The following is a 15,013-nucleotide window of genomic DNA, read 5'->3' as shown; positions in this document are numbered from 1 at the left end:
CATGTGTCAATCGCCCCTTCAGGTAACGATTCTAACCAATCTTTGGCTTCTCCCTTTAAAGTCCAGGGAAACAACATGAGATAGATCTGCTCATCTTCCACTTCTCGGATTTTGAATAGTGTACAAATTCTTTTAAACGTACGAAGGTGTTCGTTAGGATCTTCATTCGGTGCACCACTGAATTGGCATTGGTTAGTTACCATGTGTAGGATTTGTCCTTTAATTTCATAATCTGGAGCATTAACTTCTGGTTTAATAATGGCGTGACCTTGGCCCGTGCGTGTGGCTCTCATTCGATCTTCCATACTTAGAGGTTCCGTTACTTCCATAATTGAATTCGTTGAATACGAATCACTAGAGGACTCTGATTTAACGGTTTGTGGTTCAGGATCTTGGAATTGTCCTTGAATATGCTCCGGGTTCTTAATTGTGAAGTCGGGTTCAAAAGATGGATTATCGGAAATTTGAGTTGGAGTTCTTGTTCGACTAGATGACGATTCTAAAGAAAAATCAACGGCGACAATATTTGCTAAATGTCTTGATCGAGTTACAGGTGGTGAACGTATGAAAGGTGGTGAACGTTTTACTCGGTGCATTCACTGAATATCCTATTAGTTTTTAAAAGGAAAGAAAAATTATATAAGTTATCCAATTAATAGACTTTTCTGATTTTGTCCACGTTTCGAATAGCCAAAAGATGCAGCAGAGGGGCAGGATTCGTTTGGTCTCAATATAATTGAGTACTGTTTGGCTCCAATAACCCGGTCCACGTACAAATTCAACTATTACTACGAACCAGAAAATTTTGATGTCTATTAATTTAACCACTTAAAATAAATTTTCGTAATTTTAAGAAATTTAGATAAGAAGTAGAATAAAAATCTATGTCCTAAAACTAGAATAGCGAGAAATAAGAAAGAAAAAGAGTTCGTCGAAAAAGATCGAAAAATAAAAGGTCGAAAAATAGGCGTCGAAAAATAAAAATAAGAAAGTAGTGCGAAATACGGCGTCGTAAAATTCTAAAGCACCTAAAACTTAGTCTAAGGAATAAGCACTTAAGGGATTTTACGGCAAAGCCTAAAAATTCTAGAAGTAAAAATAACTATGGCAAAACTAAACTTAATACTAAAAGTTGCGACTATAGTCTAAAAATCTAAAGGTAATAAAACTAAAAAAAACATTTTTTTGTTTTTTTTTTTTTTTAGAGACAAAATTTTAAAAATATATATATATTTTTTTACGTTTTTTTTTTTTTTTTTTTTTTTTACGTTTTTTTTTTTTTTTTTAAATTTTTTTTTAAAAAAACGATTTTTTTTTTTTTTTTACAAATTTTTTTTTTTTAAAACGAATTTTTTTTTCTTTTAAAAAAAACGATTTTTTTTTACACAAAATTTTTTTTTTTTTTTTTTAAAAACGAATTTTTTTTTTTTTTTTTTTTAAAAAAAAACGATTTTTTTTAATTCATTTACTATTCATGAATAGTAAATGAAAATAAATTAATTAATTTACTATTCACATGAAAGCGACATGATAGCAATTATTAATTATAAGTTACATAATATACCCCTGAAGTATTTAATAAATACGACTTTTTTTAAAATTTACGTATATTTTTGATTCTTAAATATTATTATATTATTATATTCTATTTCAATATTATTATATTATTATATTCTATTTCAATATTATTATATTATTATATTTTATTTCAATATTATTATAATTAAAAATATAGCGTTTTAGCGCTCCCCGGCAGCGGCGCCAAAAACTTGATGATGTAGCGTGAGGGTACGAAATAGTATTATTTTTAATACAAAATACTACAAAATATGACACAAGTTTTATTAATTTACGGATGGGATATACCTAAACCTTGCTACAACACTATAGGCAGTGTACCTAATCGTAGAGTAGTGTAGTTTTTAGTAAGTCCGGTTCGTTCCACAGGGAGCTGGTGAAGTTAACGCTATATTATTAAGTTTATTTGTAAAAATATATATATAAATAAGTAGTAGTATTATTATAAAATGGGGGTTTTACCGTTTAATGACCGGTTTGTCGATTTTAAGCGTAAAAATAAATGACAAAAATTAAAGTGCGTAAAATAAATTGCGATAAATAAAATGACAGAAAATAAAATTGCGAGTAATAAAATGACAGTAAATAAAGATACGATGAGAAATATAATAAAAGAATTATGCTTATTTAAACTTCCGTAATCATGATGTTTGACGTGTTGATTTTAATTTATTACCATGGGTTAATTGTCCTTTGTCCTGGTTTATTTGATACATCTATCTGGTTTTTGTCCATAATAGTCCATCGGTCATAAATATAAAGTGCGAGTATCCTCGTCAAATTACCCTTATACCCGAAGTCAAATATTCCAACTGATTAAGGATTTAAACTGTGACGCAGTTATCACTTCTGTCAACAATTACACCAGTTATCACTGTATGTAATCCACCCCTGTTTTAATTAGTTTATGAATATATGAATATTAATTCATCCACTTGATCAGAATGAATAATCAATTACCCAACCCAATTGATTAATTAAATGATTATAACAGATTCCATATGAACATCACTAAATAGGACAACCATAATCATTATTAATTATTAGGTTAATTAATTTGAAGATAGGTTCGACAGACTCCAATGAGTTGTCACTCAATTAGACAATACCCCCCATCTATTAATAGTCAATAGTTCAATTTCCACAAGTGTCGGTCTTTTGCCCAAACCTTAATTATGGTACAAAGCCCAATTACCCAATTTTAGTAATTAGCCCAACATCATGATTACTTCGTTTTAAATAAGCATAATAATAACTTAGCTACGAGACATTAATGTAAAAAGGTTGAACATAACTTACAATGATTAAAAATAGCGTAGCGTTACACGGACAGAATTTCGACTTACACACTCAAACGATCTCTATCATAAATCTTATTATTATCATAATTTAAAATTAAAATTAAGATTATTGTTATATCTTATTAAGTTAACATTATGATAGAGATATAGAATATAGATATTGATATTTGATATTAAGGGGAAAGATATAGAAATAGAAAGATAGATTTAGGATCAAAAAAATGGGTGATCTTCAATCGATCGTTACATAGCTTTTTATAGGCTAAATTAGAAATTGAATTTTCATTTACGACCCCTGAACTATGCTCAATTAACAACTTTTTATTAATTAATATTATTCTTATTATGAATTATTTAAATATTATATTTTATTCTTGTGCATAGTTGACTTGTAATTTTTACACCATTGCGTCGAGCGTTGAGAGTTGGTTCATGTCCCGGTTCCGGATTTTCGAACGTCCTTTCGTACAATTTTATATCGTGTACTTTGCGTTTTGTAACTTGTACTCTTGTCATTTTTAGACGTTCTTCATCAATAATTTGAACCTTTTTAATTGTATCTTGTACTTTTTAGCTTTTTGGACGTTTTGGTCTTTCAAATCTTCGTTTTTGTCTTTAAATCTTCATTTTCGAGCGATTTGCGTCTTTCGTCTTCGCACTTATTTATTTAACTATTACAACTAAAAATAAGGAAATTACATTTAAAAACTTTACATATTGGAACGATATTGCTACTAAATATATGTTCATTTGGAGCACTATCAGAACTCAAGGAGAACATCTACCAGGTTCTGACACTGAATCATCTTCTAGTGGAGGACCTTATGCTATTGACTTGCCATGACTCGGAGTGTGCAAATATGCTAATATGGTATACTGTCTTAACGAATGAGGTCCTTATGCAGCTAAATACAAGGGTATTATTCAGTTTTTGAAAAGGTGAAGAATTGTTACAACTATCTTCGTACCTTGTACTGCGTACTACTCGCATCAGCAAGAATTCTGGAGCAATGCAAAAGTTGAAGTTGAAGATGGAAAGCAAGTAATTATAAGCAGTGTTGCTGGTAGTGAAGAGAGAATAACTACTCAGATGATCAGAGAAGAGTTTTACTTTGATGACTCTAATGAAGTGAGAATAAAAGCAAGTTATTAAAGGCATTTTCTAAGACTAAGATTACCGGGTGCATGTTACGGTGCAAATATAAAGGAGATATTTCTAAAGCTACTATCAAGAGAAGTGGTTTCTAACCTCCTTATCGTTATTTGTCTCTGGTGATACTTCGATGTTTAAGTTCTTTTCAAGGAGGGTTTGATGATTTGAGTGAGTTATATCAAGGCATGTTTGCTGCACTGGTTCTGAGACCTGATTTTAACTTTTTGGGTGTGATTTTTGATTTGATGGTTGAGAATGTTACCAACAAATCTCACTAGATGTATCCAAGGCTTTTGCAAATCCTCATAAACAAGCAAAAAATTTTTTTTGGTTAAGTCAAGGAAGGATGCAATCAAACTAAATCATATGTTATATCTTACATTCAACTGACTCAATCAAAAGAAGAGCAGTGATGATGGCAAGTTGGTGTTTCATTTGGCAAGAGAAGACTATCATTGTCCTCCGGGAAAGAAATGGAGAAATGAGAACATCAATTCAGATAAGGAACCTGATTTTGAGATAGTGAATCAGTGATGAGGAAGTCGATCAGCCACTTAATTATCAATCTGTTGGAGATACAAATGTGAATAATTTGGTGGATGAAACTGGTGATGAAATACTTAAAGAAAGTGATTCAAGTGTTGTTAGATCTGGAAAGCGAAAACAAATAGACGATGAGGGTTCACAAGTCTCTACAAAGTTGAAGCTGTAGAAGATGTTTAAGCCTGTCTTGAAAAAGGATGCCGGTGGATCCTCTGTGACCCCACAACAAGCACCACAACAACCCTCACAGCAAGCACCACAATAACCTTTTCAACAACCGTTGCCATCCGCTATACAGTATGTTTCACAGGACACGGTATCCACCACTAATCCTGTCACACCTCTACATGTTGGTACTGTTACTAGGGATGATTCATCGTCTATCCATTCTTTGAATTAACTTTACATTCAAGCGATGGCCGATCAGTTGAGGCTCAAGAAGGAAATGGATGAGAAGTTCGAGAAACTTCAGAAGGAGAATAAGGAAAAATCTGAAGAGGTGGTAAAGCTGACCGAGCAGGTTAAGTCACTTCAAAAGACTATTTGTGATCAAGCTTTGATGATTATAGATGCGAAAAAGGATGCAGGAGATGCTAAGGCTGATGCAGAAGCAATAAAAGCAAGAGTAAATGCGTGGGATGAAAACTTTGAGCTTATCGAAGTTAATGAAGAAGAAGCTGATGATCAATTAGTTGTTGCACCAGGATCTTCATCAGCAGCATCATTGTCAGTAATTCCTCTTCAAGTTTATTGTCGCTTTAGTGATTTCTTTGATAAGCAAGATGAGCTAAAACATTTTGCTGTTTATGATGATCTAGAAGCGAGAGAGATCCCTCACAGCTTCACTAGAGTGGAGTTGGAAGAAATGGTGCGTCTAGAGCAAGAAGAAAAGGAATCTGCTGACGCATCGTCCACTAATCCTCAATCTGAGGATGAATCTTTTGGTATAGAAGTTTTTGAAAGTTTTAGTGATAAAGATGTAGATGAAGTAGTTGAAGATGTTACAGCGGAAGATTTTCCAACTTATCAAAATAATAAGAATGAGAATCACCCTGGTTTTGATGAACTTTTTAGAACGAATGATGACTTGTTAAACAGAAAGTGTGAAGAAAAGGAGAAGACTGAAGTTTTGCCTGGAGGATTTTTGCCTGTGAAGTTCAATAAAAAAAAGGTTGAAATGTTAGAAGAAGAATGGAGGATCTTGTTACGTATTAGGAGTATTGTGAAAATCCTAAGCTTGAGTCCAAATATTTGAAAATGATAAGTCTGAAAAGGTCTCAATCTGCTAAAGGAAAAATCTTAGCCTGGGCTTATATAGCAGAATTTAACATGTTTGCAATCAAGAAGGATTTTGATGTTGATTACATAAAGCATGGTCATGAGTTTAAATCGCTTTCGTATTATGAGCTCATGCAAGTTTCCAGGCTGAAGATGTTGTATTGTGGTGTTGATGGTAGATCCTCATTGCTTGTGAAGAAAATTGGAAATGCATTTCGTTCCAAAAATGGGAAGGATTTCGACGACAGTATCCGAGGATTAGCTATAAGGTTGATCCAAAGACAGGTCAATCTCTGAAAATTGTCAAGTATAAGCCTGCGAAGACTATGAAGCAAGTTCCTTTCAGGAAAATGCCGTAGAATTTTAGTCAGAGATTCAGATAGTGGTATTATGATGATCGCTCTGAGGAAGCAGTGATTGTTCCGGAGAAGAAGACAGAGAATGATGAAGATAATATTTGAGTGTTGGATCCGATTTGGCTGTGAAATTTTACAGCGGCTGATATCTTTACTATGTATTATAATCGAATGTTGTATCGCAGGGAGAATCGAGTGCAAGCTGTGCATTATGTGAAAGTTGCCAAGTTGTGTTACTTGAAGAATTGGGTTACGGATCCATTTGAGTGAGAGAATGACTGAAGACTTTTTATAGAACTATGTCTTAGGGGGAGTTTGTTGGTACATTTATTGTAATCCCTACTTATATGTACGAGACACGTTTATTTCAGTCATTTTGTGTATGAACAATTACATTTAAATGTTGGTTATTGCTTATTAATGTTTATCTTATTAACCAATACCTTATGATGTGTTATGAGCTGTTGGTTGGCAGCTCAGACGATCACCCGATGGAAGGCACCATCGGACGAGGGACGAGGACCACCGGTCGATGGTCATAGACCATCGTCCGATGATCACTGCACATTAGTATAGATAGAGATGTCGGGTTACATTGTTATATTACACACCCTAATCACTCTTAGCTTTCTCTCTGGTCGTCTGCAATCGTCCCAAACCTACCCCAACCGAATAGCAACCTTAGACATCAATCTAATCTCTTAGAGGTTTGATTCTTCAATCCCGAAAGCGTTAATCTTATTTGGCTCAACTCAATCTAGTGTATTCCGACTCTAGATTAAGCATAAACGTTTGATCTAAGATCCTAGCACTATCATAAAGGAAGGTTGAAAAGAGAAGGGATGAATTTGAAAAACTAAATACGTGACGTGGAAATGACAAGGAATAAAAACGTTAGTTAGTTAAAACTTTATATATGTTAATAATTACACATAAACAATAAATATATAGTTTACACTAGTATTTTTTTAAATATAGTCTATCTATATCGAAATAAAATTAAAAAGTTATTAGTTATTTGTAGTTTTAATCCTTAAGAAAAAAATAATTTTATTTAAACATCTATTTTCCTTTTCTTATTCTACTTTGTGTATAGAAAATGATTTGGTGTTAAAAATATGGACCTAAAAAATAAAATATGCGTAAGACTGACGAAAAGTCGTGACACCCATCATCCCTTTTCTTTACATTAAATAAAATTAAAAAAGTAATCCCCTTTTGTTGTTTAGTAATTCCCACAAAACTAAAAAATTTTAAATCGCCGGTGAAAACAATGAGAAATAGTCGCCGGTGAAACCGCCCATCGATCATCATTAGCCCCAAAACCCTTACGCCACGTTTTCTATATAAAAATCTCATTTTTATTTCTGGGTTTTTACTTATTAGTCATCTTTTTAGGGTTTATCAAATACCCATTTCATTTCTACCTTCAATTTCATCATAAACTCAGATACATAAATATATACATACTGCAGCTGTTGCATCGGCGCCGGCGGTGGTGGTATGGCTGATCCATCGTCAGTTGATGCTAAGGAAAATAAGTTTTTAAAGGGTAGTTTTGCTGTTGTTGGAATTATGTCTACTCTTGTTATTTATGGTGTGCTACAGGTATGCTAAAAAATTATTTATAATGTGATCTTGTGTTATTTATTGAAATTGAAATGAAATGGATATTGTGGAAATGAGATTTTGAATAACATTTCTAAGAAATGTTGCTAGTATTGATTTGATTTGATGATTTATAATGATGCTACTTCCTTTTTTATTTAATTTCATTAGTTCAATTGTTGAAAGTAAGCAACATTTATGTTTAAATACTTCTATTTTTCCATTGTTAATGTTGAAAATTTATCTGTTAGCATATTGATGTTCTCAGTGCATATAAGAGTGTGCTTGGTACCAGTAAATTAGAGTTTGATTGTGTCTATGTTTGTACAAGTTTAGGGAACAATGTTGTTAATTTCTATTTTGTTAACACAAGTTAAACATTCGAAATGATGTTTGACATATATATATATATATATATATATATATATATATATATATATATATATATATATATATATATATATATATATATATATATATATATATATAATAAATCCTCTTTTTTGGATTTTTATTTGCAGGAGAAGATTATGAGAGTTCCTTATGGTCTAAACCACGAATTCTTCAGACATTCGTTATTTCTTGTTTTCTGTAACCGCATTACCACGTCTGCAGTATCTTTTGTTTTCTTATTGGTAAGCGGTTATTGGTTGTTTCACTAGTCGAACTTGGTTTTACAATCATTATTGACCATAACAAAATCGGTAGATTAATAAATTTTAATTAAACGGGTTGTAGGAGATGGTGTTAGGTGATGTATTTGGCGGTTTAAGTTTTTCAAAATCAGATAATCAGATGTTTGTTTTTTTTGAAGGAGATGTGTTTTGTGAGAGGAAAGTAAGGTGTTGTTTGCTTTTCATTATGTAAACCTTATTATGTCTTATGTTTGCACTTCCGCATATGTTTTTACGAGAGGCCATTGCGGGAACCAGGAATTTTTTTCACCAGGGGCGAAAATATTTTCAAAAGCGTAGCAACTTTTTGGGGCAAAATACGGAGAATTTTAGGCAAAATATAGAGGCTTTTGGGTAAAATTTGGAGGTTTTGGGGGCAAAATACGGAGACTTTTGGGCAAAAAATAAATCCACTGGGGGCAAAATGAAAAGTCGGAAATTTTAAGGCTAAAAATTTTAAACCCACCGCCCCCGGGTCCCAGAGACCATTTGTTTTTCTGAACACATAAGATAAAATAATGTCTTCTTTTGTCTGCAAGTCTGCAGACTTAGAAATATGATTCTCAGTGCTGCAGACACGGAAAAAAACAGTCTTTGATGTTCAGCCTTCAGATTTTCAGACCACATCTTCTCTAACAACTTAAAAACAAACAACACCAAAAACTACTTCAAACTAGTTTAAAAAGGTGTTAATTAGATAATGATAATCTAAATTCTGTTATCAGTATTATCACAGCTTACCGCTAGTATGAAACTGATTATATCAGAAGATTAACCTTAATAAATGAAGAGTTAATTATTGCAAAAACTTTGATATTTATATGTATATATGTAATATGTACCAGTTTTTATTTGACTGTGAATTTTTCTAATGCAGACAAGTAAAAAGTCGTTGGATCCTGTTGCTCCCATTTACAAGTACGGTGTTGTATCAATATCTAATATACTAACTACAACATGTCAATACGAGGTTACATATTATTTACACCCTTGTTACCTTTCGATTTTAAAAAATCTTATCTACTTTTATGTGTTTCTAATGAGATATTAACATTTGTTTGTTCCATTATATCACCAGGCTCTTAAATATGTTAGCTTTCCTGTTCAGACTCTAGCCAAGTGTGCCAAAATGATACCCGTAATGGTAAGTATTAAAACATACTATTACCTCCATAATCGATCAATGATGACTTTTTACGTTTCTGTTTTATTTTTATTTTTTGGGTGTAGATTTGGGGAACTTTAATCATGCAAAAGAAATACAAAGGGCCAGATTATTTTTTGGCCGTGCTTGTTACTATTGGCTGCTCGTTATTTATCCTATTTCCGGTAAATGCTACACTTAACTCTCCGCAATGTATGTGATTTCACATTTGCAAAAAGATGTGAAAATGAATTACGAAAACTTCGTTTTTGTAAATGTAGGGAGCGAGTGAGTTAAGCCCAAACCGCAAAGAAAGAGAAAGTACGGTGTGGGGTGTCTCTTTGATGATTGGTTATCTAGGGTATGACTCTCGACTTATATACATTTCACATAATATATAACAAATTCAAGGATTATATAACAAAGTCTTCTGAATGCTCGGTCCAATTATTTGGATTAATTGGTCAAACTCAGTCAAACTTGGTCTTACTCGGTTAAACCCGTGATTACTTGGTCAAAACTTGGGATTACTCGGTCAAACTCGGTCAACACTCGGAATTACTCTGGAAAATTGTTCAAAACCGGTCAAAGTCAAATTTGGTCAACATCCGAGTACTCCCAGAGTACTTCTCGAGTTGCCGAGTACTCCCTAAAAATTCCCGACCGAGTACTCCCAGAGTAGCTATTTTTGTAACCTTGAATATCTTAAACCGAATTGATAATCTGATAGTATTTGTTGTAAAGTTAGAAAGTAGATATATCTAGGTAATTATATGTTAGTAACAGTTTTCTTCTTGCAGCTACTCATATAATTACATGATTATCTAATGTTTAATTCTTTTGATGTCTCAGGTTTGATGGTTTTACTAGCACATTTCAAGATAAATTATTTAAAGGATATGATATGGGAATTTACAACCAGATTTTCTACACTACACTCTGTTCTTGCATACTTAGCTTGACTGGTAAGTATTTTTTGATAATCTGAAGCTAATTACTCCAATTTTTGACTGTCGTGAAAAGTTTTTTAAGTCTTTACATTTGTTTTAATTGATTGTATTACTTGATCCTTGTCTTTTTTGTTAGGTCTTATGTTGCAGGGCAATCTTCTTATGGCAATAGATTTCGTTTCTCGCCACAAGGATTGTTTCTTTGACATTGCATTGCTTTCAACTGTAAGTTATTTTTACTGTTTTATTTAGCAATAGTTTTTTGAAGTTAGATATGAGCAAAAATCCCAAAAATCCGAAATCGGATCGGTACCACTACCGTAAACTGAACCGATGGGGTTCCGGTTCCAGTTCTTGATTTGGGACTAGTTCGGTTTTGGTACCATTCTGTTCGGTACCGGTAAACCAAAAACCAAACATGGATACCGGAATTAATGATCGGGTATGATTTTTGATCCTGTTTACATATGCATGTGAAATTTTTTGGGATATTTTATCCGTGTTCATGTTTGGTCATAGATATTTTTGAACTCAAGTTTTTTTCATTTTCGTGTGTATAGTTTACGATTGAAGTAGACAAAAGTTTCACATATCAGTTAACGAAAGCCAATTTCCAGTTCCACAGGGTATAATACTGATAAAAATGGTACCGAACCAAAACCGGTATCGCTTTTGTAAGTCGGTTCGGCATTCAGTTCTTGAAACTGTGCATTTTCAGTTACGGTACAGTATGGTTCGCTACTGCTACCAATCTTATCCCTATTTGAAGTTTTGAACTAATAAAATTTGTACCGGCAAATTTTCAATGTGTTATATCTTCTGAGCTATGGGTGCTTTGGTTTTACTTGGTGAAGGGTAACTGATAATTATATTATGTAGTTGGTGTTTTGACTAGAAAATGGAGATAAAGTGATAAACTAGTAGATCATTTTTTTTAATTTTTTGAATTTCAAGAGATTGAATTAAGAGGTTGTTTGGATGTGCATTTAAATAGTTATTGTGACTATATTTGGTTCTTTAATGTGAAAGTGTGTAATTATTGTAACAATTTGTTTATCTCATACTGTAACTCATCTTTTTTGTTGTACTGCAGGTTGCAACAGCCAGTCAATTCTTCATATCTTACACAATTCGCACGTTCGGAGCTCTTACATTTGCTACTATAATGACAACTAGACAAGTAAACTTTAACCATTTTCTTTCATATCCAATCTTTTTACTATATTTTATTTAATGAAACTTAAAACTTATATTTGAAAATCCTGTAGTTAGTGAGCATTTTGCTGTCGTGCGTTTGGTTTGGTCACCCCCTTAGCGTGGAACAATTCATTGGAGCAGTAAGCATTCATTTATACCCTTTATTTATATCATATCATTTTATAATTATTATATATTTTATATAAATATAAAGGAGGCAAACTAAATCTTCAAGCTGGTCACATTTAACGGGTCGCTTTGGGTTTCGCTTTGGGTTGGATTTAATCTTCAACGGGGCGTTTGTGTTACTCGCTTACTCAAATAATATCAACTCTAATTGATTTGTTAAAATAAAATAGGTTTTTTGTATTGGAAAATGCTAACGACAACCCAGGCTGTCGTTAAGATGCATAAATAACTTGTACACGGCGGTTACGGTTGACTTTAATTTAGCGGTTATTCAATTGTATAAGCTTTTTTTTATGTACCTTAACAACAGGCCTATAGGATGTTGTTAACGTTTTCCGTTTGTATTTTTTACAGCCATTTAAATAAAAATTAATAAAGAAAATTAGAATCTGTACTAAAAATGTTGACACTGCATTCCAAATTAGTGTTTTTGACTCCAACCCGTTTTGACTAGTTACCTGACCCGCCCATTTTGCAGGTGATTGTGTTTGGGTCTCTTTATGCAAGAAGTTTCATTAAAAGCAAAGCTGAGAAACCTTTACCCCCAATACACAAGTTAGATGAAGAAGCATCTGTCCCTTTTAAGGTGATCGAACAAAGAGGTTTTCATTAGGATTTCATAAAAGGTTTTTCGATACGTTTATAGTTAAACATATATAGAATCCGAAATGTGAATTTCACCAATGGAAGACTGATTTAGCTTTTACCTATAGGTTTTTTATGGACCATAGAAATGTAGGTTATTTTCTGTTTTTGCTCTTTGTTTTCTTACATTTTTATTTTATTTAAGGTCTAATCCTCTATCTACATGTGTTTTAACGAGATGGAGAAAATTTTCAGCATATTTTCCTACTTGACAACTCATCTACAATCACTTTATCTGAGAATCAACTTTGTAAACTATTAATTTACTTGATTATACTTGGTCATGGTTTGTACTTGGCAAGGTATTTTACTCCATTTAGTTTATTTAATTATATATTTCCATTTTCATCAATTAATAAACAACAAATTCATGTCAAGTCAATTTTTTGCTGACAAATAGCTATGACAATTTACACATCGGATGGAACATGGATTACAATTTTTTTTTTTTTTTTCTTTTTTTTTTTTGGCAAAAATAACGATAACATTAAACTGAAACTTTTCATCAGACGATGAAAAGAACGAACAAAGTTACAATCGAATCCATAAACCACTACAAGGCCCTAAACACTAAACAACGGCCAAAGACTAACTAAACTTGAGCTTTAAACAACCTAAACAAAGAAAAGATACCGGGACATAAACATGAAAAAGCGCCACTATAGAGACCAATACGAAACCAACCCGAAATAAAACTCTAAAAGACAAACCGAAAAAACATCCAAACAAACTACCTAGCGACCGATTTACCTTTCCGAGTCTTAATGATAGACTTGACAACCGCCCCATCAAGACTAACTACTCTTTTCTTGTGTTTTTTCACAGATTATTTTATCGCATTTATCAATCTGAATATCAATCACATTTTTTATTAAGAAGAAAAACACATGTAGAAACGACAATACCATAATTAGTCATTTAGATTTGATATTTACAAATGAAAAGGATAAAGATAAAGTCGTCGTCGCACCATATTCTTCCTTTCATAAAAAAATCAAGTTGATAGCGTGAGACATGCCTCGAGATAAACAACATGTATAGTTGCCCCCAAGGTTGCAAAACACGTGAGACGGTATCGAGACGCTCGAGTCCTAAAAAGGTCGAGACGGGAGTCGAGACGGACGTTGACCAAAGTTGACCTTTAAATATATAAGTATATAAATATATAAAATGTATATATGTATATATGTATACATATTTTAAAGCCAAAAACTTTAATTGATTAATTTGTACCCATAATCGTTATCACCGTTAATTTAATAAAAAAAAAAAGTCAAACTAAAATGCGACAAATTTGACCGATTTTCTGATTTTTTGAATTTTGACCCGATTTTTACTTAAACTCGAATTTTGACCATTGACTGTCATATTAGATGGTTTTCTTCGAGATGGGACGGGTAGTCACCAAACCATCGCAACGGCTTGAGACGGGGTCTTTCGCAACAATGATTGCCCCACATAGACTTAGATCCGAAAAAGTTATAGTTTCGACATTTTTGACTCATGTACTCCTGAAAATGAACATTATGAAAGTAACACATCTCTTTTATACATTACTTTCCCTCCGTTTTTTTAACACTCCCGAATATTCACCACTAAAAGCTATATTGATTAAACATCATCATCCCAACCGATTCTGAAAGATGTGAAAACATTTTTTGGCATTTTAACTCATCTATTTCAACTTTCAACCATGCCTATACGAAAATACCCAACTCCCATATTGACTTTGGAATGAAGGGAACTCTCACCCAGTCACCCACAAAACCATATGCATCGACTTTATTATGATCATCAACATGATCATCAGACTTATAATCCATGTAATTCTCCTCGTCTACACTCTTGCTTTATTCACAAAATTTGGATGAGTTAACCTTATCATCCGATCCTTTTGAAACTTCGTCTCATCAATAGAAGATCCATACTTATCACCCGGAATTGATAACAAATCATCTGACGACTCCTCGTCATCCTAATCCTCCAAAGCCATAATTCCTAACATGTTTGGATAGTCACATCCTCAAAACCCTCTTCCTTGCAAACCTTCCTAATTGTTAGATATAGGGTATAGGAAATGACTGGATAAACCTTTTAATCGTGTACATACTTTCCTATTAAGTATTTAACCCTTTATAAAAATATTGTCTGATTATTGGGATAAGACAAATGTTATATATGCAATTATAAAGTCAAGAACATAGAGAATTTATATATTGTGAGTGTTTATGTTTTCATCATTTCATCACCCAGAAAATTGAGACAAACACTCTATTTATAGAGAATGAATGGCCACACCTTTTTGTGAAAAGGTGTCCATGAAAAAGGAACAACTTTTGGCTAAAATGTAACCGTTAAGGAGGTTTTGGCTCGACACCACATTCTTCCCCCCGACTC

At 32.7% G+C, this 15,013-nt stretch overlaps 1 protein-coding gene across 1 annotated transcript; it reads left to right on the top strand.

The window, feature by feature from the left end:
- The first annotated feature begins 7,453 nt into the window (after nt 1–7,453).
- Nucleotides 7,454–12,891, top strand: LOC139840371 (UDP-galactose/UDP-glucose transporter 5-like). The gene is made up of 12 exons (XM_071830639.1): nt 7,454–7,817; nt 8,339–8,452; nt 9,369–9,461; nt 9,570–9,635; nt 9,722–9,820; nt 9,917–9,996; nt 10,488–10,600; nt 10,722–10,810; nt 11,679–11,765; nt 11,854–11,922; nt 12,450–12,597; nt 12,711–12,891. The coding sequence occupies exons 1-11, from the start codon at nt 7,713–7,715 to the stop codon at nt 12,582–12,584; spliced, it is 1,050 nt and encodes a 349-aa protein (XP_071686740.1). The 5' UTR covers nt 7,454–7,712; the 3' UTR covers nt 12,585–12,597; nt 12,711–12,891.
- The last annotated feature ends 2,122 nt before the right edge of the window (nt 12,892–15,013 follow it).

The sequence above is a fragment of the Rutidosis leptorrhynchoides genome, chromosome 4 (genome assembly GCF_046630445.1).
Source record: "Rutidosis leptorrhynchoides isolate AG116_Rl617_1_P2 chromosome 4, CSIRO_AGI_Rlap_v1, whole genome shotgun sequence".
NCBI lineage: Eukaryota > Viridiplantae > Streptophyta > Magnoliopsida > Asterales > Asteraceae > Rutidosis > Rutidosis leptorrhynchoides.
The sequence above is the reverse complement of the archived record's forward strand: the minus strand, read 5'-3'. Positions and strand labels throughout refer to the sequence as shown.

Excerpts from the sequence above, each read along its gene's own strand:
- LOC139840371 (XM_071830639.1), top strand. The coding sequence starts at position 7,713 with ATGGCTGATCCATCGTCAGTTGATGCTAAGGAAAATAAGTTTTTAAAG. Across the intron at positions 9,462-9,569 it reads CTACAACATGTCAATACGAG|GCTCTTAAATATGTTAGCTT; the intron begins GTTACATATTAT and ends TTATATCACCAG. Across the intron at positions 11,923-12,449 it reads TGGAACAATTCATTGGAGCA|GTGATTGTGTTTGGGTCTCT; the intron begins GTAAGCATTCAT and ends CCCATTTTGCAG.